The sequence below is a fragment of the Suillus fuscotomentosus genome (genome assembly GCF_016647785.1).
Source record: "Suillus fuscotomentosus strain FC203 chromosome Unknown F5891scaffold_23, whole genome shotgun sequence".
NCBI classification, from domain to species: Eukaryota; Fungi; Basidiomycota; class Agaricomycetes; order Boletales; family Suillaceae; genus Suillus; species Suillus fuscotomentosus.
In genome coordinates, this window is record NW_024539535.1 from 14,438 (window position 1) to 39,029 (window position 24,592).

The 24,592-nt window shown below is 48.9% G+C and overlaps 8 protein-coding genes across 8 annotated transcripts; 1 reads left to right on the forward strand and 7 right to left on the reverse strand.

Moving 5' to 3' along the window:
• Positions 1–248: 248 nt before the first annotated feature.
• F5891DRAFT_979630 (uncharacterized protein) lies at positions 249–5,203 on the reverse strand (the record flags this gene model as incomplete). The annotated part of the gene is made up of 16 exons (XM_041376907.1): positions 249–364; positions 438–488; positions 544–597; positions 662–877; positions 934–993; positions 1,053–1,106; positions 1,172–1,303; positions 1,372–1,777; positions 1,872–2,006; positions 2,031–2,102; positions 2,189–2,860; positions 2,988–3,134; positions 3,197–3,724; positions 3,779–4,122; positions 4,499–5,093; positions 5,153–5,203. The coding sequence occupies 16 exons, from the start codon at positions 5,201–5,203 to the stop codon at positions 249–251; spliced, it is 3,633 nt and encodes a 1,210-aa protein (XP_041226633.1).
• Positions 5,204–7,001: 1,798 nt separating this feature from the next.
• On the reverse strand, positions 7,002–9,921 carry F5891DRAFT_1029747 (uncharacterized protein). Its single transcript, XM_041361546.1, has 6 exons — positions 9,830–9,921; positions 9,431–9,780; positions 8,790–9,378; positions 8,426–8,735; positions 8,035–8,376; positions 7,002–7,982 (listed from the first exon to the last, which is right to left on the reverse strand). Coding segments are annotated over exons 1-6 (2,274 nt in total). The 5' UTR covers positions 9,832–9,921; the 3' UTR covers positions 7,002–7,301.
• Positions 9,922–10,366: 445 nt separating this feature from the next.
• F5891DRAFT_1029755 (Manganese/iron superoxide dismutase) lies at positions 10,367–11,396 on the reverse strand. The gene is made up of 4 exons (XM_041361547.1): positions 11,089–11,396; positions 10,803–10,993; positions 10,609–10,746; positions 10,367–10,553 (listed from the first exon to the last, which is right to left on the reverse strand). Exons 1-4 carry the CDS (start codon positions 11,369–11,371, stop codon positions 10,470–10,472), a joined length of 696 nt encoding a protein of 231 aa, XP_041226635.1. The 5' UTR covers positions 11,372–11,396; the 3' UTR covers positions 10,367–10,469.
• On the reverse strand, positions 11,376–14,305 carry F5891DRAFT_1029763 (acyltransferase ChoActase/COT/CPT; the record flags this gene model as incomplete). The annotated part of the gene is made up of 11 exons (XM_041361548.1): positions 11,376–11,689; positions 11,747–12,297; positions 12,351–12,460; positions 12,521–12,624; positions 12,671–13,053; positions 13,112–13,191; positions 13,250–13,546; positions 13,599–13,708; positions 13,758–13,824; positions 13,879–14,209; positions 14,255–14,305. Coding segments are annotated over 10 exons (2,132 nt in total), but the record flags the coding sequence as incomplete, so codon positions are not given.
• A 434-nt stretch (positions 14,306–14,739) lies between these two features.
• On the reverse strand, positions 14,740–16,719 carry F5891DRAFT_261651 (pyridoxal phosphate-dependent transferase). The gene is made up of 5 exons (XM_041371122.1): positions 16,542–16,719; positions 16,143–16,481; positions 16,078–16,092; positions 15,883–16,024; positions 14,740–15,834 (listed from the first exon to the last, which is right to left on the reverse strand). Exons 1-5 carry the CDS (start codon positions 16,595–16,597, stop codon positions 15,109–15,111), a joined length of 1,278 nt encoding a protein of 425 aa, XP_041226637.1. The 5' UTR covers positions 16,598–16,719; the 3' UTR covers positions 14,740–15,108.
• Positions 16,720–17,997: 1,278 nt separating this feature from the next.
• Positions 17,998–19,109, reverse strand: F5891DRAFT_951044 (polysaccharide lyase family 14 protein; the record flags this gene model as incomplete). Its single annotated transcript, XM_041375010.1, has 5 exons — positions 17,998–18,074; positions 18,152–18,265; positions 18,312–18,511; positions 18,560–18,647; positions 18,701–19,109. 5 exons carry the CDS (start codon positions 19,107–19,109, stop codon positions 17,998–18,000), a joined length of 888 nt encoding a protein of 295 aa, XP_041226638.1.
• Positions 19,110–23,118: 4,009 nt separating this feature from the next.
• F5891DRAFT_951008 (uncharacterized protein) lies at positions 23,119–23,735 on the forward strand (the record flags this gene model as incomplete). Its single annotated transcript, XM_041375006.1, has 2 exons — positions 23,119–23,478; positions 23,532–23,735. 2 exons carry the CDS (start codon positions 23,119–23,121, stop codon positions 23,733–23,735), a joined length of 564 nt encoding a protein of 187 aa, XP_041226639.1.
• Positions 23,736–23,773: 38 nt separating this feature from the next.
• F5891DRAFT_1029817 (uncharacterized protein) lies at positions 23,774–24,537 on the reverse strand. Its single transcript, XM_041361549.1, has 2 exons — positions 24,118–24,537; positions 23,774–24,048 (listed from the first exon to the last, which is right to left on the reverse strand). The coding sequence occupies exons 1-2, from the start codon at positions 24,223–24,225 to the stop codon at positions 23,818–23,820; spliced, it is 339 nt and encodes a 112-aa protein (XP_041226640.1). The 5' UTR covers positions 24,226–24,537; the 3' UTR covers positions 23,774–23,817.
• Between the last annotated feature and the right edge of the window lie 55 nt (positions 24,538–24,592).

The following is a 24,592-nucleotide window of genomic DNA, read 5'->3' on the forward strand; positions in this document are numbered from 1 at the left end:
AGCGTAAAAAGGCAGCATATCGAAAACGGAAAACATACAAAAAGAAGACAGTATTCGACGTATTTGACATATTATGTATCTGAAAACATGACATCGACAAGCAAACAGCGAGACACCCGAACGTACAAGAAACAACGCAAAAAGATCAAGACAACAGCGACAAGACAAGCAGGTAAAGAAGAAACATGGAGTACAATGTGCGATATTGAAAAAACAGCATGTAAAAACGAAATGTTAAAACGAAATGTTCAAACGCCCGGGACAATTGTTTCGTCGTCCTCTTCATCGGAGCTTTGGACGTTGACCTTGGGTTTCTTCTTCGTCTGTCTGCCACGGCCATGGGTCGAAGATGACGATGAAGCGCCTAAGTGATTGAAAAGAAATGAATTTAATAATAATCTTATAACATCAAAAATAAAATCAAGACGCGAACGGACCTGTTTCAGCACGCGCACGTTTGGTAGGACCAGTTGCGACGACGCGAGGTTCTAAGGGGGTTAGGTTAAGATATTTTAAAAAACACATGTGATAAGTGATACGCACCTTTGTTGCGAGGGGGCAAACAGTTTTGCGTCAACGGCTGGGTTGGCACGTATGCTGCAATATGAAGGTAAGAAACATTAAGTCGCCGCGCATGGAACAGAGGCAACGGCGGACTTACTTTTGTCGTGAGGGTCGTCAACGTCAGATGCACGACTTGTGCTGCGGGTATCTTCGTCCTCCACGTCCTCCTCGCTGGAGCTGCGACGATCCTGCATATCTTGGTCTTCATCCTCATCGTTGGGATCAAACCAACTGGTGTCGCCAGTCCCGAATCCATGAGGGAGTCCGTCAGGGGATGGAGTAAGGGGCGGGATGGTCCCAGTGAAGATACCACCTATAAAGCAAGTTAGAGAGATGAATGAGTATGAGATAAATTGACCTTCAACTCACCAGCATCGTTGTCATGAGCCACAGATGCAACCGTGGCGACGGCGGAAGACAGAGGACGTACTACATGATAGATACGATATTAGATAGTGTATTGATACAAGCAAATAATGGACACATACCTAACGTGTCGCCCGCAGATGCAACAGTTCCTTGGGCGGAAATACCTGGAGTACCTATATTATAATCGGACTATGTACATAACATGCTAATATATATATATATATAACGTGCGACATACCTGTTGAAACAGCCGCGGATGGAACAGTGGCCTGGGCGGGGCCTTGGTCGGTCTCAACGGTACCAGACGGTCCGTCCGAAGAGACACTGTCTTCGGTGAGAGGGCGAACGGGAGGACGTGGAGTGACAACATCTGTGATTGAATAACACGACGAATGATTAGTGCAGACAGGGTGAAGACATGTCAATGCATGTACGTACCGTCATCGTTAGTGCGAACATCGTGACCTCCAGAGTTGAGAGAGTCGTCGAGAATTTCGATGTCGTCATCCAAGGGAGGAGGGGATGCTTGTCGTTGTTTGCGAGGGACGGGACGAGGCTTTGGCTTACCGGACGAAGTCTTCGATGGTTTGGACGTTGCAGGAAGGTCAGACTGCTGCGATCCAGTCATGGGACTGTGCCCACGAGCATCGTTATCGTCGACATTGTGAGGAGGAGCAGACGCAGAGCGTGCGGGCGCATCATCCGGTTCTGTGTCTTGCTCCGGGACGGGTGGAGTGTCGATGTGAACTGCCCGGCTCTTCCCTTTCTTCTTCTTCTTTTTCGGAGCAGGCTCCTCCTCCAAGTTTTCGTCGGCACCGTGTTCGGCCGATGTCCTATTATTGCCCTGTAAGACCATAATGTAAGTGAGTAGGTAGAAATATGCACATTATACATAGAACGCATGTCTTGCGATATATGTACAGTACGACATCACTTACCTGCGTGAACAGATCTTCGTATGCCTCCGGTACAGAGATACCAAGTTCGACAGAATGGCCGTCGATGACAAACAGTTTCGTGGGATCGTCGTTTAACAGACGATCACGAAGTCTAGCACCATTGAGTTCTATCCCCTGTTGAAGATACTATCAGCTCACTGATTCGACGCAGATGCCACAGTGGCATCCGCGGACGTATGTACCTATGCACCCTTCTATACCATGCAACCTCTATGCAGAGGTTGCATGGTACAAAAGGGTGCATAGGTACACATACGCCGCGCATAGACCAGTGGCCACGGCGGGTGGGGACTTACTTTAATCATGTCGATGAACGGATGTGCAACGTCTGCGGATAGCAGGGAGGTTGCACTGGATGTCGATCGGACACATGGCATGCCCATGACGTATGTGACGAGTTTATTGAGAGCCTCCCGGTCCCTCTCCTCGAGCAGAAGACGGTCACGCGTCTTTTGCTGTTCAACGATGGTGGTGTCTTCGATCGTCTTCAGGACATCCTTGGGGTCCATTTGGGACTCGCCGAGTTTGAGTCCGTCCCACCAGACCCATTCCTGAACGGTTTTGAGCTGACCTGCCCCACCTAGGATTTGTACCTTTTCGAGGCGAGGCGCTAGTGCCTGCTCGATGAGCCTACGAAGTGCCCCGACGTACTTGTCGTTGAGGAGCTTGGGACGGTACTTGGTGAGGTACATCCTTTCAACTGCGATGGCCTTCATGACCGGCTCGATGTCTCGGGTCCCGTTCTTGAGGGACGGACTAAGCCAATCCCAGCTCGTGGTGTGCAGGGCCATCATTCCTGCAATCGCTTGCGATTCCATCGCTAAGTTCCGGCTCTTCGGGCCATTCTTCGACCTCTTCGAAGTGAGAAACTTCGAGAGCGCCTCACTTGCGAGTATCTCGGCCTCTGGTAGCTTCAGGTATTCCGCGTCGAGGGCTTTCTTTTCGGTAGGTCGTTTCACAAGCGAATGCTTGTCATAAACCATGCAGTTAGTCAAACGCATCATTAACGTACGTCGGTGAGTCCAGATGATCTTCGTGACCTGTATCAGCGAAGTCAGCGTCCTGTTTTGATCTCCTTACGACGTAGGTACAGACCTCCCTTGGGTTATTGTGCCCGTGGTCGACGAAACGCGGGTCTTTCCCGATGTTAGCCATCATCACGCTGGACCAATCGTCCATCGTGTGGGTTTTCGGGTGCAGCATCCGGTAATAGTCGAGCAGGGTCTCGAACCATCGACAGACCTGTCGATGCATTCATACGTGAGCCGGTCGCATTGCACTTCCTCAGACAAATGATGACTTACCTCTGCAATTCCTTTCTCAATCTTCGTGAACGACGCCCAAGCGTACGACATCATGAAGCCACCGAGCAGAGGTTCCGGGGCGTTTTTCTTGCCTTCCTGAGGCGTGAGGTGAAGCGCGACGCGTGCAACGATGCGGTCAAGGTGAGTTAAAATTGGATTGTCCTGGAAATTCGCGTGCGAGGTAAGATTCCACCTGTCCCGCAACGTTTTGATGACTTTCGAGCGATAGGAACTAAGGTGCATGATGTACTTGGGGGACATGTCCCCAATAATGTCCGTCAGCTCACCGAACGCATCCTTCGCGTGCTTGTCCATGGCTGCTAGGACTTGTGTCCACATGGACATGTCGAACGAACTGCTCGACTTCTTCATCGTTTCCCGTAACGTCTTCAGTTGTTTCTTCGCCTCCTCGTCCCCTTCCTCGGCTCGCTCCTGGAGCTGCACCACAGTATCATAACTCGCAAACTCGTCTATCGATCCTAACTTCCTCAACGTGCTGATGCGTATTTCCAACCAAGATATATAGACCTGTATCAGAACGTAAGTTATCTCAACGTTCTCAATCTTCAACAATAGACTTACTCCCATGCACACATCGATTGCTTTCGACAGCCATGTCACCGAGAATTCCGGTCGATGTCTCACGTGTGGTCCTAAGGCGAGAAGTCGCGTCGCGAGAAACAGGCATAGCCTGTCATGGTGCAGGACTTTCTGCAAACGTGAGTTTTTATCTGCTGAAGTGCGAATATCGGCTAGCATATTTGTCGCCAGACCATCTCGTGTGTCTTCAGGCGAGGTATCGTACACGACCTTCGCTCTTTTCAACGCTCGGACGAGCGTCTCCTCGTGCGTCTCCCCATATTCATGTAACGTATTGTTGCGACTTAAATGGATTGCTAACTCGTCCCCGTCCGCAAGCAACTTCTCTGTAAGTAAGTTCGTCAGTCTTTATCCACAGCGTGCTGATCTCGCCGCAGTTGGAACAGTTCCAACCGCGTATGAAAGGGTTCGTTGGCGCGTGGTCCGCGTAGGCCACTGTTCCATGCGCGGACCACGTCAAGGTTTGTCATTTACACTACACGCTTGTGTCACTTTGACGCGTAAGCTGGTTTTCAGCACACGAGTTATCGTGTGTTGAAGGAGACATTTAGTGTCTCGTTGTCCGCGCTTGGAACAGTGGCCTGCGCGGACATCCTTCATCGTAAGTGCTTCGCATACGCACTATACGATACGCTGACATGTGACACGTGTGTACACATGCACATAGATGGACACCCGTGATAACAACAGATAAGTGCTTACCTTGATCGTAGACGATCACTCCCCACTGACCAATGTTGTCGAGAGTCCATCGTAATTCTTCCTGAATTGCTCGGTACTGATTGTGCTGCTGCACATGATCCGCAGAGGGCTTTGGCATGCCGATTATCTTCATCCTCCTTTTCTCCAGCGAATCGTACTCATCTTGTACAGATTGTGCGTATCGTCTCAACGCCGAGAGACGATGCTGACCAGACGCGACTACAATAGGGTTCGTATCCTTCACTGTCAGCTCGCATACCTTCTCCGGCTCATCAAACGTTTGCAACAGTGAGTCCTTGTTCCCAACCCGCTTAAGATCGACAATGATTGGGATTGCTGATGTTTCTTTCATAGGCACGATGCGGGTCTTGAACGCCGCCACCAGTTTGCTCGTTTCCGCGTCGTTTTCAGGGCGATCGTTGTACACGCCGAACTTTAGGGTGTCTCCGATCTGCAGCAGATTGACCCATGCAACGCCAGCTCTGCATTTTGCTACCCGTGAGTCTAACTTTTGCGTCTCCTTGCCTAGGTCTATCTTCGGAGGTGCTGCCTCTATCGGACGCTGATTCAGTAGCAGGTGCGATCCACCTTCATCCTAACATTAGTGTGCCATTGGTTAGTCTTTCCTCGCGCTGATCAATGCCAAACGCTTACTCCTCCAGATCCTCCCTTCTTTCCTCCTCCTTTAGCTTTCTTTGGTGCCATTTAGCTCGAAAATTTGTTGATCTTGTGGGGCAATGCAACGGCAACACGATGGTAAGTAACTAACAGTGAAAAATTTTATTATCCGGCTCCCAGATTTTTGGTTTACCCTAGCCTTCCGCCCTTCGCCCTGTGCCTCTGCCTCATGTTCACTGGAGGTCCGCGAGCATCACGTGATGTTATCACGTGATGTTGTTTTGGCGTCGATAGAAGGTATATATCTTTACTATCTTTATCTTTATCTTTATCATTTATATATGATATATGATATATTATAGACTATTAACTTGTTAACGTCCGCAGATGGACCAGTTCCAAGTGCGGAAATTTACTATATTTATCTGTTCATGTATGTATGTTTGATTCGTTCTTTTGCTCCCGTTGTTCCGCCAATAGACCTGTGGCGACCGCGGACGTTAGAATACATTATACCGTATATTATTCCTATATGATATGATACTTTCTATATGATATTTTCTCCATTTTTCAACGCTATCACAGGTCAACATTAGATATACTATATATGTATTAAGAATTTTTGGTGTGTATAGCCATGAGTTTGTGTGATGTATGTTATGTCATTATGATGCTATAATGTACCAGTTAGATCTACACTTGATATATGCTATATATGCTGTATTTTGTAATGATAGATTACCAAAATGGATTTTGTAGGCCTTCCATTTTCGTTTTTCGGGGCCTAGGGGTTAACATAACCATATATTTAACCGAACCTATTTACAAGAATCCTATATAATATCAGTATTTTAACATTATCTCCACATCCCAACCGCCGTTTTTGTTTATTCCTGACTCATATTGATCCTTGGGAGTCCCTCTAAAATATGTACCAGCCCGAGAAGAGAAAAAAGTTTTGAACTTTGAAACCTATTTCTGTTTTGACCATATAAATAGGTATTTGGTAGCGATGTTCCAAGCACAAGATATGTGATGAGTGCTGGCTACAAGCAGTTTGTGAAGTTCCTCTGATAGATGGGCCGGTAGTGCCTGTTCCACAGCTTGGGAATCCATCTCTCCCATACATCCACGCATAACCTGTTGACAATTTAGCTCAGTGCATCATATCTGAAGTCGAACATTATCTTGTCAGCTATAGATTCCATGCATACAATAAGATAGCTCTGTCGATTCAGGCTGCCATTCGTGAAGTATGACACTAGGAAAGACGGGAGACCAGCAGCAGATCGCATACTCTCGACGCCTTGCATCATCGACAAGAAGATCGCCTGTCCCAGGGACAAGGAGCGTATCTCGCTTGCACGATGTGGAATATGGCGTGCAAGGAACGACCGGTGTTTCGAGATAACCTGTCAAAATCTCTAAGTATCCTCCCTTTCGAAATAACGCAGAGCACTAACAGAATGCGCATATTCATACCGGATGAGAGTGCTATACTCGATTTCGCTCGCTGCATGATGAGCATTCTCGAGCACCAGAGTTGGCGTCTTTGTTGCAATTTTCGCCAGTGCAGGCATGAGCCATGTCATTGCGCCCTTCTCCTCGCCAGATGTAAAGTGGAAGAGGACGCAGAGGAATCACATGTTCCGGAAGAGGCCTGTAAGCTCTTGCGAAGCGACCAGGTGTGGAGAGTAATCTGGATGGGTAATAAGCGCTTCGATTGGCAACAACGAAGGGACCAGCTGCTCGATCATCTCTTCTGTCTGAATCGAACATTCAGCACAATATTGCAATATGTGAGCAAACTTACCTATCTTATTGGTGTCGCGGGTGCGCCCCTGCAAGCATCACCCCATCTAACTAGGAAAATGCTATGCCCCCATAATGTTTGAACTCATATAGATAAGGATGCTTGGCTAAGAACATCTGACAGACGAATGGTATAGGTACATTGCGGTATGATCGACCTTCCTACTTCTACACAAGGGTATAACTGGCATGCATTGCGCTTGGGCCATCGAGTCGTCCGTCCAATTACCTTCTGCTCACTTTGAGGTATACGGAGTACAAGCGGGTTGAGCTCAAGCGGGCACTTCCGGTGGTGCAACAGAGGAGAAACTGCCCCGAACAATTAAACGAATGCTCACATACGGTGCGGCATACACGCCAAGGATGGAGCACGTTACCTGAAGTAACCTGATCCTGTATTGGCGTCGACCTTGTAATACGCCAGCCTCTTCAAGACATCGGACATCATCGGTCGCTGTTTTGGGTCGTCATTCATGAGCTCTTGAGCTAGTTCAAGTAGCGCGTTGCGATCCCTGGATGGACTGCACAGGGAGCACAGCTCCTCCAATGTCTTTCCACAGGACCACAAGTCCGCGCGAATCGCGCTGTAGAGGCCTTGACCAGCCGCGACTTCGGGCGCAAGATATCCGCTGGTGCCAACAATCCCGCGGAACATTGTTTCAGTGCCTTTGATGCGAACGGATCTGTTGAAGTCGATGATAGACAGGCGGCCGCCGTTGACGGGAACGAGGATATTTGGAGGCTTCAGATCCAGATGCGCCACGCCATGCTGATGCATGAAGTCAACAGCTTCGAATAGCTGCTTGGCCACAGGCCATAGGTGCGCGCCAGGGTTGGATAGACTGGTAAGGTGGCTGCCAGCCGTAGGCATTGATACGACGTTACCCCCTTGCACCGGCCAGATTTGGACTGGCGAGATGGTGTAGTTTGAGGGAGATTCAATCCCCGTGAGGTATCGCAAAATCTCGATCTCTTTTTGCCCCTCTTTCACAAATTTGAGATATCCTTGTTGAGAATCATCCTCGATATATGACATCAAGGCGAGGAACGGATGCTGTAAGATGTCTTGTTAATGTTACTAGATTGTTGATTGCGGTAGTACACACCCCAAACACAATGAACGAGATCTGGTAATCCATCTTTGTCAAAATACCTTGAATGTCATCAGCATCAAAGACGCCGAGATCATCTTGAGCACCACTGGCACCAGGATTTTCTTCAGGGATGGAGGCCAATGTCGTTCTTGGTGTTTTGTTGTGCTGAGCCTGTGACGTAAGAGAAATCACCTTAGACGCGGCAACTTTGATGTTGCCAAGGCGTTTCTTGTTCTTTGGATCAAGTTTGCCCGCTAAATCGTCGAGCTCCTGCGCGAGGTTGTACATCTCACGAAGGAATGCGACTGCCTCATTGGCTTTTGTAAGGTCAAAATCTTTCTGGGCAATGAATACCTGGCCTCCGTGTAAGAAACAAAAAGCAACGACAAACAGAGCGACAGACCCTTCTATCTGCACCAGGCTGGGTAACGATATATCTTTCGGCGGTCAAATTTGCACGGAGATAAATTGCCACAAGGAAAAATTTCTCTCCGCCTGGCATGAAACATTGTCCTACGCGTGCAAGAGCGATGCCTTGAATTAGCATGCGGAGTCGATCGGACTCGTTTTTCTGTGAAACCACTTCACAGATCATGAAGGGACAAAGAAACGAAGTAGACGAGACCATGCAATCGCTGGTTGGGGTGAATTTGCACCAGACGTTGGGATTATCCCGAGTATTCAGGAAGATGGGAAATTCCCAAGGCGTCTGCCTGAAAAATTCATGATGGTCAGTTGGGCTGTAACAACGAATTGATTCCACTCACTCTTTGTATTTAAAATGTTCACTACGATGGGAAAAGAAAGGCGGCGATATAAAATGCACAGTAAAATTGCTAGCCTTCTGGGAGGAGGAGGAGTCGTTCACCAGAAGATCGCAGTCTTGGTGATAAGAACGGAGGATGTTGAAGAAAGCTGCGAATTCCCGGGTATCCTTCACATCGACATGTCTCCCCTCGGTCGGCGTGAACCAAGTGGCTCTAAATATGTCGTCAAAGAGTGACCGGTAACTGGAGGCATTTTCTAAGTCCCTCATCGGATCCGGGAGGGGGATGGATCTATTGTGTGCGATTGGGGTAGTTGACGGGGTTGAGCCTGATAACAGTCTCGGAGAGTCCCTATCGTATAACGGGTCATTGCGTAATGCAGCGTATATACGCGCTCGACCTAGTCGATCCTCTATCTCAGTGATTGAATCTGGTCGTTCTTGGCTATGAGTGAGCCATGTGCCACCGTCCAAGTTATGTTCAATGTCTTGCTTGGTCCATGATTGCAACTTTGTTACAGTGACTTGCAAGTGACGAAAAAGCTCTTCGTCTTTCTCAAGCACATCTTCAATGGCTTTATCTGTCTCCTCTGAAGCAGAGGATGAGAATGTCAATTATCAATAGATACAGCAGTGGCGCACCTTCAGGTCGTGGAGGCCTGACCACCAAGTAAATATGATCGTCGTCTAGTTCTGATCCCAGTACTTTCAAACGTCTATCCGGTAACACTTCTATCCAATTTTGCTCATCCAGACATTGTTTGATCATGTTGGCCTTGTCCATGGAATCTTCGTCGGGAACTAATACAGGGTTCTTGAATTTGTAGAACTTGCATCGCTTATACGAGATCCTCTTCAGGACTGGATGGGTTTCGTCATAGTGTGACTTTAGATATTCGAAGATATGTATGATTTTGCTCTTTGCAGATACTGAAATGAGGTAATGTTCATTCTCCAGCACGACATAGAAATCAACCGTGGCCGACTCGACCCTACGTGACGTTAGTTGAATGCCTAGACTCATCAAGTGCAAGTACGAACATTTGCGGGTTCTAGCAACGACCAAAATGCGCGCGTGGCGGGTAATGAAAGACAAGGGAGCTTCAAGTTGAACGGCAAGAATGCAGTTCGAGCTTCAAAGGGGCTCAAACAATGGCTTACTAAGCGAGTGGCGTGTGCAATACCACCGCAATAGTATGGCATCAATTGTCATCCATATTCGTTCAGGCACCCGATGCGATGGTACCCTACTAAGCCAGACCTTCATTTCTTCTATCACAAGGGACCCTCACCGGTGCACCTTTCAGTGAGGAGCCAATCCGAATAGAACGCAAACTTCTTTGGTAGAGTGAAACAAATCGCTGTTACCGATTTGATACCTATCCCCGCCGCCTAGCACGCAATAATTTTCCCCAGGCCGCTCGCGCGATTATGTAATATCACTCTTTGCCTCGGAAGGATTCCCGTTGGCTTCCTTGTGATAACAAAGGGCTAACAGTATTGAAATGTCAAACAAGTAACAAACCTGCGCACGTTTTTCAATAGATAAATAATCAAACTCATCGGAGCGTTGGCCTAGAACGATCAACAGACACAATTCATTGCGACAAGCAACGTGTCGATAATACAACATGGCGCGAATTCGTTTCTCTTTCATTTTATTCTGTCACCCCTCAGAAGCTTACAGCTTGCTAGAAGAAAGACCCTCCGTGAACCTCTTTTCAGCCTCCTCGAAGTTGATAACGCTCCAGATGGCATTCAGATACTATATATGTGATCAATGAAGTGCCTCTCGCTCCAAACGAATAATGATAACTCACATCAACCTTAACGTTGAGATACTGGAGGTAGAAAGCATGCTCCCAGATGTCAACCCCAATGATAGGGATGTGCGTCAGAAGCGGGTCCTGGTTTGCAGTCGTGGTGACCTCGAGGCGCTTGGTGGTGGGGTTCAAACCCTGAGTGTGAAGCGCCATGAGCGCTACATCATTCGTGTGTGGAACAATAAACTTACGAGCCAGCCCCATCCGGAACCTTGAATACCAGCGGTGGTGGCATTGAACTCTTTCTTGAGCGCGTCGAGCGACCCGAAGGTCTGCTCGATGGCGTCCTTAAGAGGACCAGCCTTCAAGGAACCACCATTACCCTTGCCCTCACTGGAGGCAGGCGCTAGGTTCTTCCAGAACAGAGAGTGGTTGATATGACCTAAGTATGTGTAATGAATGACGTGAGATCGCGATCGATGACGAGCGATAAGCCAATGAACGCATCTAGCGCCTGAAGTAAGTATGAAGACTTACCACCACCGTTGAACTTGAGTGCTGCCTGAAGGGCGATGCGCTCTCTGGGGGTAGAACTTTTTGCGTAGCTAGCCTCAGCAGCAATGAGAGCGTTCACATAGGTTTGATGATGCTTCTTGTGATGAAGCTCCATGATCTGCCTCGAGATGAAAGGCTCGAGAGCATCATAGGAGTATGGGAGATCAGGGAGAGTGTGTGTGGACATGATGGCTTCGATGATAACAGAGACAGTGGTGGTGAGCTCAAGAGAGTGGGAATATGATAGGAGACTGATATCATCCATTTATCTCAGTTGTCGTTTGTTTATCGACGCCGCATACGTGTTACTAACCCACGTCATAAGATTATATACATCTGACATCATAAATGCAGTGATACACGCAAAATGGTAGGCTAAAATATATTTTCCCATACTTGTAAATACAACATTTAGCCACTTTCTGTCAGTAATCGGAAAGCGGGAGGACTTTTCCTACATGCCAGAGTTAATCAACGCTGGCAAAACATTGCACGAGGTCAGACACACCAATATTTGCATACGGACTTCTCTTGTGGCGTCCGAGCAGTTCGATATCACCACTATCAAAGAACGAATAACTTGCTAAGAATATAAGTATTAGTAAGCCTACCAAAACCTGCGCATAATCAAACGACTCACGCATAGTATCCCCGTAGTCGCTGCCCGATTCGTCTGACCCGTAATCGTGGCCGTTGATTGGTCGACCAGTCTTAGAGTCACGGAGGATGCCAGAGTGATCAACAAATGGCGCTGGGCGTTCATTTGCGGAGCGATGGAGCTGGATTAAGATCCTCTGAACTTCTAACAGATATCCCTGGAGGGTATCCAGGAATCGGCGCGTCTGTAGATGCTTCGATGAAGCGACGCTGTAAGAATATTTGTCAGTCTCAATGACACGCCGATGGATAATGAGAATTGTGGCGTACACACTAATCCCATTCTCTTTGATGATATATCCAATGCCATACCCATCAGCCGCAACGGGCCCGAATCCGAACAAGCGCAACGCGGGATTCCCACAGTTTGAAGTGGACAGAATAGACGTACTTAGTAGACCCCAGCCCGGGTCAGCAAAGATTGATGGAAGGATATTCTTCTGAATGTTTCCGTTCGGGATCGGGTCATCAGGAGAGGGGTCAAGGTTTCCTGTCACCTGGCGCTGATGCAAGCAGTATAATGCATACAAGTGTCTGCAAGAAGCTATCAATACTGAAATGGGGGTACAGCTGACAGGAGAACTGACCGGTCTTGGCCCAAGCCCTGGCTGCACTCCTTCGTAAGTTGTACATGTCGATCACACGCCTTGCGCAATTTACGAATCTTTTCATCAGGCAAACACTCCGAGAAAAATGTCTAAATAGATGAATGGAAACCAGTAAGAAAGAAGAACCCAATGCTTGTATAGGTGCTTACCTTCGTGAAGTCCACGCTCTCAGGTTGCACTGTCCGGATGGCTTCGGTCCTCCCGTGAAGGAAGGCTTTCGTCATTGCAGGTTCATAAGTACACTCCGTTCTCCCTATCACAATGTCAGTATTAAGGTTACAACATATCTGGAGCCTGACCATAAAGCCCGAAGTATGCCGCCTGGAAAGCCATCTGCACAAACGCATCGGGGCTGAAACCATGACTCGTAATAAAATTCTTTCCATAGCCCTTAAACTCGAGCGCCTGACAATCATTCTGACATATAAGGTCACTCAACCGTGTCTCAGCATACCGGATGCCAACTCGAATTGAGGGAGTCAGTGTCCACATGAGTTTAGAAGGTGAGGTGTCATATGAGAAACTTTGAGAGGATGTTGGCAATTTGCCGCCGGCTATCGACTTGGGAGGCCTATAGGACTTAGCGTGCGGAGAAAGGGATGCATGGAACAGAGTGGGTGCGGAGGGATTGATTGAACGCGCAAGCAGCATGAGGCCTTCAGTGAAGACATCTGCAGCAAACCTGATCGCAACGTGAGCATATAGTAGTAATAAAATAGTCCGAGGCGACTAAGAGGTACCTTAAAACCGTGTGGCCGTCAACGCCAGTGTGTTCAAAGTTGATGCCGGCGGCACCATCTGCACACACAATGATTTGCAGCTTAAATCGAATGATGAATCAGATCAATTACCGATAAGCATCGTGAACGCTGACTCACTTTGTCATACCACCGGTTAGTACACGTGCCAACCTGCACACCTTCCCGCAGGTCATAAGTTCCGCAAAGGAAATTACTGCATAGAGCAGCGAGGTCTTCTCCCTTTTCGCCGGTTTGAGCGAGCGCACCGATGCCATCGCGACCTGGGGCTGCATCATCCAAGCAGACCACAAACAAAGCATCATCGACCAGACGCAGGCAAGCTGCATTGGTCTTATCCTGCACGAGTTCATGTCGAAGGGAAGACCAAGTTTTCCGATTCTCGGTAGTGAGAACACCAATAGCCGTACGAGCAACCTTGATGAGCCAGTCAGAGGAAATAGATAAGTGTTGTTCAATGAGTCCTGACCTCAGTGATTGGAGTCTTGTCAGCGTCCTTGCAGATGGCTTGGAGGTTGCGAAGAACCTCACGTTCGGTTAACAGGGGTCGGTTGTCCTCATCAAGGGCGTCAAACCAATCTAGTGAAATATTAGTGGCTAAATGCATGTGCTAGCATGTCCAACTAACAGAACTGTCCCCTCCGTAAAACCACTATATGACGAGCTGCATCGTTCACGAGCATCTTGCAGCCACGCTAGCCGAACGGATAGATTTGGTTTGAGTTCAGGTATGATTTTGCGAGACATACCTCTGTTGGTATACGAGCAGTCCCGAACAATCTACTGTACTGATCCATATCTAGTGCGCAACCACGTACGACATCGGGGTCAAGTTGACCTTGGCGGAGATCATGAATAAAGCCTAATGACGATATGATAAGAGCTGTAGCCCGGGGTAGCTGAGAGCCCCGATCCGGAGTAGGATCATTCCTGCCGGCGGTGGATTTAAGGAGGGTTTTAGAAGTCAAATGAAAATCACATGAAACGTACTCAAGGACAAAAAACGGGTTGAGAGCAAGTACTACAGGATCGCTGTGCGAGAGATAACTTTCATACCTACCCACAATAAGGATGAGATATCTATGATTAGAAGAAGTACCTAAAGGTAAGATAAGAGAAACTCACCAGAAGTCCTCGATATAACTGCGAGCAACGAAAGGGTTGCAAGACAAGATCCGGGAAGCCATCATGATGCAGCAATTCCAATAGCGATAGACAAAACTCACCTTGCTTTCTCTTGAGCCCATTCATTCAGTCTCCCCTGTAGAGCAGGACCTTCGCCATCTAAGAAAGTTCGAACAGCATGTTGAGTAGCAGCATGTTCCTTGTCATCCTGGAGACCTCGAAGAGCGGTCAAGTAGCGCTTGCAAGTGTCATCGAGAGATGGAACTGGGAGCTTCGGCAGGGTATGCTGGTTCGCAAAGGTGCGTCCAGGAGGCGGAGTAATTGTGCGGAAGGTTGGAGTTGGAGTTGCCATCATATTGGCAGTGGCCACGTAGAGGGAAGGAGAGTAGTAGGCACCGCGCTAATTAGTCATTTGACAATTTGTAGTTTCTGGAGTGAACAATATGACAGATTAGGCTTTGATTCTGATTCCTGAAAGCGCGGAGCTACACAGCTGGAACATCCTGGTGACCCATGTGCATGATCAACATGAGCTAAGCGTTACTGTCACTGATTCTCTTGGCTAAGGATCTACTCGGCCGGGACTTACAGCGGCCATTCCGATCCAACTCAACCTAAGTATCTGTCTCGCGTGTGTGCGCTCAAACTCCATTTCGTACATATACGGGTACCTTAGCGCTTGGGCGATTCAGACGCATACCCAAATCACGGCAAGGTACCGGGTTTTCAACAAGCCAGATACGGATCATTCTGAGCCGTCAGAGTCTGGCCTCAAGATGCCGCGGCAGAATCATCTCGAAAATGTGTGGCAACAACTTGAAGTGGCCCAATCTGTGAGCACAAACTAATTTGGACTACTCTGCTGTCAAACCGAGGTGCTGCTCGCACTCATGCAGTCGCCCACATACTTGTTTGACCATGTCATCGCTCACATTTGCCACTGAGAATCTGATCCAACGCTCCCAATCCATCTTCGACTGACCAAGTGACTCGAGTTCAAATCCGACGCTGTCATCGCAGAAGAACTGCATGGGAAGGGCTAAAACGCCGAGTTCTTCTGCTAGTCGCTGGCATAGTGTGATTGCAGGGATCCCAACAAAAGGGTGCCTTACAAAGGCGAAATAACCACCCTGCGATCCGATCGTCCAACCGGGAGGGAGATGTGTGCGGAAGATATTGTGGCGTATTTTGAGCGATTGAGCACTGGCTTGTATTGACTGACGCAATATAGGTAGCAAGCCTGGAGAAGCAAGAGCTAATTGTGGAGGGCGTGGTGCACATATTTGTAGGCAGTCGAGCGTGGTGGTGATATGTTTCAAGAGGTCGGGTGACGCTGCAATCAAACCCAGCCGATGTCCAGGGAAGGAGTAAGACTTGGAAAAGGAGAAGAGATGGATGACGTTGAATCTCCATGACCAAGAGGACTTCGACACCTCGGTTTGAAATGGAGAGAAAAGGGTGTGCGGGGGCATAATGTCCACAAAATCCCGGTAAGTCTCATCGAGGACAAGAGCAATCTTGTGTTTCTGTGCGAGCTCGGCGAACTTTGAAACCAAGTCTGGAGAATAAATTGCACCTGTCTGTACGGTGGTGATGAGTTCATGCACGTCAACCAGCAAGGGACGAACTGGGTTATTTGGAGTCACAAGCGCAATTGCTTTTGTTCGCGGATTGATTAACTTCTCGCAGTCGCTCGTTGAAGGAAGGAAGCCCTCATTAGCGCGAGTATATAGTGGAACTGTTTTGATGCCGAGAAGATTCAAGCTCATTCTGGGCAGGTTATCAGGCAAATGAGAGCAGACCCGGTGAGTAAACTACCATACTGGTGGTTGAAATACCTACTCGACGTCTTTTGAGCGGGACCACAAGGGAGAGGTGACAAACGTACCATGGAACTGGCAGAATAATCTCATCTCCTGGATCAGCAAGACACATCACAGTCGCGACAAATGCCATATTGCACCCAGCCGTGATAGCAATGTCATCTTGGGTGATATCTATATCTGGTCCGTATACTGTCTTCATCTCCTCCGCAAAGGAAGAACGAAGGGTATGTTCTCCAAGAACATGGCAGTACCCTGATGATCCCGGAGAAGACGATGAGTGTGATAGAGCGTCGAGAAGAACCTTAGATGGAGGAGTTCCTGGAACACCTTGCGACATGTCGAGCAAGGGCCGTGTTTTTGTCGGCTTATACCCTACTCCCCATGATTTTGCGTGCGGGATACTGCGTCATGTCTTCAGTCAGATAAGTTTTCATGTGAAGGCTCTTGATGCAAGTACACACGGAGGTGATATTGTGCTCAAAACCCCACGTGACAACCGGAAGGACAACGAAGACATTAGCAACGATTTATCGTATGGTGGAATTCCACCACTGTCCCCAATTTTTGGTGCAATGGATAGGATTCGAGATGTGGTGGGATAGGTCAGTCAAGGCGAGCATGGGAAGAACGGTAATATTAAACTTATCGCCCTCACAACACCCTCCTTTATGGCGCTCCGTTTCATATTCACCAAGGTCCAACTTGAACGCACGGTGATCACACAATTTAATGGACGCTAAAATCTTTGTACTCACAGGCCTAGGCTATTTTATTCTATACCCTAGACAATAACCATGCGGGAGACAAGCAGGCACATCTTTGCCCAATGCTATTGTAATTGGAAAGAAATCCGTCGAACAGATTCGTTCGAGTTGCAGACCGTCTAATCCTCAGGCGGTGCGATTTTGAAACGCTGTTCAACTAAGAGGATATAAGCAGCGATCACAGTCCCCCACCAATACCGTCCACCGTTTCAATGAAGATGTCTGTACGTTTTCATCGTGCGCTCGATCCCTCCGAACTTCTATGATGCGTATGTGGCTTGCGAGAGACTCGCCACGCGCCTGTAGTGAAAATAGAGGAGGATGCTTTGGGAAAAGATGAGCAGGGTGCGAGTGAATTTGTCTAGATAGCATTCATGCGCTCAACAAGTCTCAATCACTAGGAAGTCTTGGAATGCGGCAAAGATGGGTTTCAAAACTTGTCGAAGTTTCGAGAGAAGGCGACGGAACTAGGACACCAATTGGCATGAGCAACATAAACAGCAGTGAGCACGGAGCTCGATGAGGCTATACGCTCAATGTTCAGGTGGTATCGTAATGCAAATATCTGCATCGTGCGCCTCGCGGGTCCCTTAGATGTGGAGCAGATGAAGAACGATGTTTGGTTTATGAGAGCAAGTTAGAGTCACAACATGATGGAACTTTCGGTTCATCGTATCTCCTAGATTCATGACTGCCCATTTGCTCCAGTGGTCATACGGACTTCTCGCTCAGTTGACAAATATCGCAAGTTCGCGCTGGGAATGAGCGAGGTCAGTGACGAGAAAGCTGGTGTACTTTGTCCTCAGAAAGACTATCTCTGTTTGCTACTGGGTCGCACTGTGGAGGTAAAGGAATTGCATAAGGTAAATATGTACTTCCCTGGTGGGGCAGTTCCGAGTCGAAACCACTTGCTGCAGTATTGTTGTAATGAAAGACCGGTGATACCTACATATATTATCTACCAAGAGGTCAATGGGAGTACATCAAGGCACGTTCAAAAAAAATTGAAAGGTGTACGTATGTGTGTCATGACAAAAATTTCAAATGAAAGGAAGTAAAAAGGGGGCTAAGTCGATATATGGCCTCACTGGAGATGTATACACGTAGTATGAACGAGCGCGAAATAACTCGAGACTCGTTCAGAAAACATATATCAACGAATGACGGCTCCAGAGACATCGGAAAACCAAGCATGTTGATCTTTGGGTGATGCCCAATCGGACTCGTGTCCTGATCAATAATATGAGAAACCAATTTACAACCGAAAAGCATTTACCAGACAACAAGCAACGGAAGAATTCGCGCACCTCCAAAAAACGTCTGAAAATGCATGCCCTTGATATGGGATGCCTCGTCCTCTCGGAAAATTAGCCCCTTTGCGTGGATCACACATTCGCCGTTAATCCAGAGTTGGAGTTCTCCTAGGACACAAGATTCAGTATTACCCCAGCGATCACCACGCCTTACCATCAGCTCTGCCGATATCATTAAGTTGAACACGTTGTGCGACAGTTGTCCAGACACCTGACCCAAAGATCCATGCGCCGATCCCGACTGAAATTCCATAATCAGGGTTGGCTTTGGAGCAGGGCAGAACCGCAAGAAGCGCATCTGTATTTGTTTCGTTTATAGGTAGATAGGCGTAAATTTCTCCTTGCCCATCACGCCTAGCCAGGAATCAGGAAACAAGTCAGAAAGGGGTGCGTGCTACTTACCTCCACATGAGACGAACATCAAAGCACTTGCAACGGTCGTTCTGCCGTCCACCAGAGCATCTATAGGCGATATCGCCGATACCACCATCTGCAATTGTGTATCAATATCTCATTTCAGGGCTTGATCGGGGATGAGCGCACATATTCCTGGCAATTTCCCTCCTTTGACCCACTCCCAACCCTTCTCGAACATCACCCGATATCCAAAAACTACTTCTTTTGCGCCTTCTAACAAGGATACAATTTCTTTAGGCCCACCGAGATAAAATCCAAATCCACCAGGTATTTCCGTTTTTGGACTGCAGGAACCCTTGGGATATCTGGCCTGCCAAGCGAGCTGAGGGTCGTCCGAGGATGGATGCCGAGAGGGTGGTGGGCATACAACCTCGTGAGTCAACGAGCGTGTGATTTTGTGTATCCCAAGAGGAGAATCTGCGAGACGGACTGAGATGACATGGTGCCCGTCAATTGATGCAGGAGAGGGCGAAAAAGTTGTGAATCCTAGGTGAAAACTGCTGATTGGGAATAGTTGTGACCAAGGCGAAAGCATACTCAATGCCGCACGGTCCTATATGATAATACCGTCGATATGTGAAAAAACTAGTGTGAAAAGAAATAAGAGCAAGGTTACAATATTCGTAGTATGCGCGCGTAATGAGTGATATGAATACAGCCGTCGCGTCCATTTATGCAGTGATTTCATTGTAAATATCTAAACGTGACACATGGCGGGAAACTAACATTTTTACCACCTTTTGCCGCCAGTGAAATTATATTCGAAAGGTAATCCAGAGTGCTCTGGAACGCTCTAGGCTAGGTCTGGAATGGTCCAATCAGGTCCAGATCTGCTTTTGATTGAAATCTAGCAAGAGGCAAAACGTTGAAACCCCCGATGTGTGACCAACTTTGAGCCAGTTCAAAACCCATTCTAGGGTTAGGGTTTATTTGCTGACCAAGCAAGAACTGGAAACCCCAGGCGAAGGTTTTGGGGGGTAATCACGCTTTTAGGTGCGTGATTGGCAGGCAAAATCACGGTCGAAACGTGACCTGGCTGTTTCCCCAGGAATCGACCGGAAATGTCCTTTTTGGGAAGGGAATCCCGCCCTTCTGGTTTGCTCGCCCGCCACCTCCTTGTCATTGTCGTCGACATCGTCGCTGTCTCCATCTCAAGCCCATTATTCCAGTGTTATTGGCGCGAAAATCGTTTCACGCCAAGATTTATCTTCATGGTCCATCCACTGGCAATGGATGTCGACCGCAACAACAACAATATTAATGCTATCGACCCTGCCTTACTTGCGCTGGCCAATCACAGCGTGCCATCAGTGGCACTCGGACCTGTGCGAAGTCGGCCATCCTGCCGTCAGCGAGGTGAGCTTGTTTTTTTTCGGAGGAGGGGGGGAGGGGGAATTCATTGTATGTACTGGTACTAACAAACTCACACAGCTAATCCCTACACCGTGCCATCTTGCAGCGAGTCTCAAAACCCTGCTGGACAAAGCCTATCTGGAGGAGGAGAAAGTGCTACCAGGTCAGTGGATCCTTCATCCGAAACTCGTTGATACTGATGACAGACATTTATCAGCGCCAAATCGACGGTGAAGCAACTCCAGCAGTTGTGCCGCGAGCGGAACTTGGGCACACGAGGAAGGAAGGCTGACCTTGTTGCACGGCTTGCAGCACACCCAAGGTATGTGCATGTGGACTTGTCTTTTTTTCTCGTCCTTCATCACACACTCCCCTGGCAGCGCTCCCAATCCAGCCCTCGCATCATCTACCCCCTCAATTATCAGCACTGTGCCTGTGCCAGCCGAACCTGGCAGCCCAACGGCCCCCACCCAGTCATCTGAGTCTGCATCTACCCAGAAGCTTGACGAGATTGACACCCTCGCTGCGCACGATGCAAGTCAGCTGGCTCGCTCATTTCAAGATGCGTTCGACGGTGGTGAAAGCGGCCGCATAGAAGACGACATCGACGATACTGGTGCCAATGTCCCTGATGGTCAAGATGATGATGAACCGCTGGTTCATGCGAGCAGTAAGCATCGTGATTTGTGTGTCTGGCCTTGTACTGATTGCTTCCAGGCCAGCGCATGCATGCAATCAACACAGCGAGAACATGGGTCAGTGTGCATGTTTTCCTGGAAGTTGCAATGTCGGCTAATGGTCATTTTGTAAGGTCGACGAATTTATCATGAGCACGCGCCGGAAAAGTGGACAGAATACAGAGAAAAGTGTCCTCAACATATGGAAGGTAAATCTTGACAAATATCATTTTCGGTGGCTGCATTCTGACATTTCTGCTAACTAGCGCTGGTTGACCACCGCAATCGCATCGGGACAAGTCCCGGATGTGATCATTGATGCGCACCACATCATTGAGTACCTGAAGTACACTGGCACCCGCAAACTGCTCACCCGAAACGGTGGTGAACAAGATCGTGCAAATGGATCTCTGTCTGCGGTGAGTTTCCTTTTCAAATCAACTGCGCTGTGCTCCCTTGCTGACCAAATACAAGAGCTCCCTCAAGAAGACAATGTCAATGCTTGGTCGTGTTCGGCGCCGCCAGGTTGATGATAACATGTCTCTTGAGCAGGCACGACCAGCATTCACTCCACGTATCTCGGACTTCTACAAAGCACTGATGGTTCAAGCACAACGCCTCCGCCTCGAGTAAGCTTCTCCACACTCCTAGCTGACCTCTCTACTGACTTTCAACATTCATTTCTAGGCGTGAAGACTTTGATGTCACGGAGAACACAATACTGGACTCCCACCTATTTCCTGAACATTTTGAGCAAGTCAAGAAGTCTGTCTTCACAACCCTCACTCAATGTAAGTCCCTCTGTCGTGCTCGCACAAGATCACCACCCATCTTTGGCTTCCTCAGTGCCATCTATCATCAAGGCTCATCAGTGTTGGACATGGCAATGCACCACATTGAACCGGGGTGATGAGCTTGTCAACCTTCCACTATCCTGCATCCAACCATACAAAGTCTTTGTTCCGGACTACACGACAGCAGATGGGAGGAGAAGCGGGAGCGGGCAGTTCTTTTTTGGTGTTCTTTCACTCTACCACGAGACCAAGGTTGCGAAGCCTGGCGTGAGCATCTGTGATCTCATTGGCTGAGTGCTACTGTATTTACGAGTTCACTTTACCTTCCTGTAGAAGCAGGAGCCTGACTACAACTTTGTGCTCCCACACAAGGACCCGCTGAAGTGCCCAATCGGGGCCCTTGCAATCTCACTTCATTATCAATTTGACCAAGAGGGCCTGATGAGCAAGGTTCATGGCTGGGACTGGTCGCGGTCACCCACATGGCGCGAGGTTAGGTCATTTTTCTGATCAGTATATCAGAGATGTTGTGCTGAGGGCTCTGTAGGTTAAACTCATGTTCGGAAAGCATGTCGGACAGCCATCAAGCGGCGACGCTCTGCGGAAAATGTACACCACTATGTTGGGCCCAACGACAATAACATCAAAGAAAAAGCTGCATCTTGCTCGCCGTACGATGCCGAGCATGATGGAGGACATGGGGTCTGTGATTTTCAGTGTATTCTTCAGAGCTTTATTCACTGACGGCCTTCAGGGTACATGCTGATGAAGTTGATGCCATTGGCCACTGGGAAGGAAACACACGTCGCGAGACATATGCCGCGAAGATCCCGAAATCAGTAAGTCTGAATCTTTGTAGCTGTAACGTGAATTTGACATTTGTTCTACAATTACAGGCTGTCTGTGCCCTGGCTGGGTTCTACGTCGGAGAGCAGTATAGTGTTCCATGGGCAACAACTGATGTCCCGGCTGAGCTACAGATGCAAATATTTCCCTTCGTCGAGGATGCCCTGGCCAATCTCCGCCAGGCACCTGGTACCAACTATGGCACCATCAATTTCCTCGAGTTGCTGCAGCTGCTTCGTGGCTACTTCTGGCGGGTGAGAGCTCCAAAGCCACTAAAAGTGTCTCTGGGTCTGATATGACGTACTTCACATACCAGGTCATTGCTGCAATCCACGAGTCATTCCCAGACTCTGCCCTTCTGAAACGGCTGCAGGTCATTCAGTCTAGTGAGGCCAAGATGTTCCTTCAGCAATGGCCAAGGGCCAGGGAAGCTCTCGAGGCCACCGCACAATCTGACCTTGCTATCAGCAGTTCATTTGGAGAGGCTGCCACTCAAAGCGCCTTTGTGTCTCTCGCAAACTCTCAGCGCCAATCGGATACCACCATAAACACTGTCCTCTCCCACTGCAACCGGCTTCTTCGACGGACAGAACCACTCTCCCCATCGAAGAACTATGACGGAGCCAGGTTCTCACCTGTGGCTGCGTCCAGTGTTGGCTGCAGCACCATGCGCACTGCGGGTCCTGATGTTTCAAGGCCACCAATGGCACAAGGAGACACCTGCCAGCATCCTCCTCCTCTGTCTCAGACTAATAAGCACAGAGCTTGCACTGCTGAAGAATCGACACCCACACTGCATCTGCAGCCCAATATGAACCCAGTAACCATTGTCCGAGACAGCCGCTCCTTCCATGTGTTGCCACTCTCACCAGCAATGCCCCCCGACTTCCATTCAGGTCGCGATCTCATCATTCCGTCAGCCGAGGCCTTCTGTGACCCCATCACTGCGTCTGTACCACAGTTCCCTCAGTTCACGGCTCGAAACTGCAGCTGGAGCTCCATCTTCGAGATGGTGAAGCAACCATCCCTCCTTTGGGCCTGCTGGCATCCTCGTAACCTTGGTGAATACCACACCATCAAACAACTCTGGGCGGCTTGGCATGAGGGCACGATTGTTGACGGTGTGGGTCAGATGCCACCCCTCCAGCTCATTGAGCAGGAGTGGGGAGGAACAAAGGACCGTTTGACTCGCAAAGGGCGCCGTCAGGCTTGGCGGCCACACAACGACAACAACGTGAGCAGTCTCTGGTTCCTTCGTTTTCTCTCACATCTGAGACTCTGTTCCAGGTGAGGCGACAGTGGTCCCAATTCATGTTCTTCATCGCACACATCAACTCCACGATGGACGCCGGCAATCACGCATCAGAAGCCGTTCGAATTCTGGACGAGCAGCGTGGCTCCATGTCGGTCCCACAGTTCCACTCAAAACTTCAGCCAAAGAAGAAACGGACGCAAGCGCCTGCTGCTAGCGCCGACGCATCATCTGTGTGAGGATGAGCCCCGCTTTTCTTTTCCGCCTCGAACTCAAGTTGATTAATGAACCCCACCCTGATGATCATTTTCTGCCTGCCAGCTACAATAGTGTGTCTAATGACGGTCTGCTACTAGTCCTAGTACAATGTGAGATTGCGTCTCCTTTCGCCAGATTCACGTCTTCAAAGGCCTCGAGGAGTTTGTGGAATGCGTGTGTCCAGAGGCAAATGATGATGTTGGACTTGGGCCTGGAATTGACGCAGAGGGGGGAAGCCACAACTCTTGGGGCGAGGGAGATCTCCATCAGATTATGCATCATCTCAGTGAGTCCCTGCGCACCATCAAAATCAACATGGAAGGAATGCGTGTGCCCAGAGGCGAACGACGATATGGTACTTACCTGTGATTGATGATTGATGCAGGAGGTGGAAGCCACTGTCCACAGCTCTCGGGGCGGGGGGAGGATCTCCTCCATCTCCATCAGAGATCTCACAGCAGGTTCTGCCATGCCGTCGAAATCAGCATCAGCATCAGCAGCGCAGCGCAGGACCAGAAGACCCACTTACTGTTCGACCTGCCCGCCCCGTCGTCCGAGAAATCTCCAAGGAGAAGACTTCTCCTGCCCACCGAAAAACCGTGATCAAAACCGTGATCCGCTCCACGAAAAGTGTGATCCTGCCTGGTTGAAACCGTGATCGAGGGCAAAGAACCGTGATTCGGCGCTTGCCTGGGACAAGTCTTGACGCGCTCGCCGCAGCAAAAGTGTGATCCCGCCTCTGTGATTCGAACTCCGACCTCAGTCACGATCACGCATTTTCGTCTGAGAACGCGTAGCCGCATCCGAATTACATACTACTAGTATCATAGTACGACAT

Bases quoted from the DNA above. Each gene is read 5' to 3' on its own strand.
- F5891DRAFT_1029747 (XM_041361546.1), bottom strand. The intron at 9,379-9,430 runs GTGCGCCACTGC...CCTCTGCTTCAG, and splicing joins CAGGCCTCCACGACCTGAAG to AGGAGACAGATAAAGCCATT. The intron at 8,377-8,425 runs GTCTGTCGCTCT...CACGGAGGCCAG, and splicing joins AGCCTGGTGCAGATAGAAGG to GTATTCATTGCCCAGAAAGA.
- F5891DRAFT_1029755 (XM_041361547.1), bottom strand. From the start codon at position 11,371: ATGGATGATATCAGTCTCCTATCATATTCCCACTCTCTTGAGCTCACC. The intron at 10,994-11,088 runs GTAAGTCTTCAT...ACACATACTTAG, and splicing joins ACTCAAGTTCAACGGTGGTG to GTCATATCAACCACTCTCTG. The intron at 10,554-10,608 runs GTGAGTTATCAT...TCACATATATAG, and splicing joins ATCTCAACGTTAAGGTTGAT to TATCTGAATGCCATCTGGAG.
- F5891DRAFT_261651 (XM_041371122.1), bottom strand. From the start codon at position 16,597: ATGTCTTCGTTGTCCTTCCGGTTGTCACGTGGGGTTTTGAGCACAATA. The intron at 16,482-16,541 runs GTGTGTACTTGC...GACATGACGCAG, and splicing joins TTGAGCACAATATCACCTCC to TATCCCGCACGCAAAATCAT. The intron at 15,835-15,882 runs GTTCGTCCCTTG...ACCACCGTACAG, and splicing joins TTGTGACTCCAAATAACCCA to ACAGGTGCAATTTATTCTCC.
- F5891DRAFT_1029817 (XM_041361549.1), bottom strand. From the start codon at position 24,225: ATGGCAGAACCTGCTGTGAGATCTCTGATGGAGATGGAGGAGATCCTC. The intron at 24,049-24,117 runs GTAAGTACCATA...GATGGTGCGCAG, and splicing joins GCATCAATCATCAATCACAG to GGACTCACTGAGATGATGCA.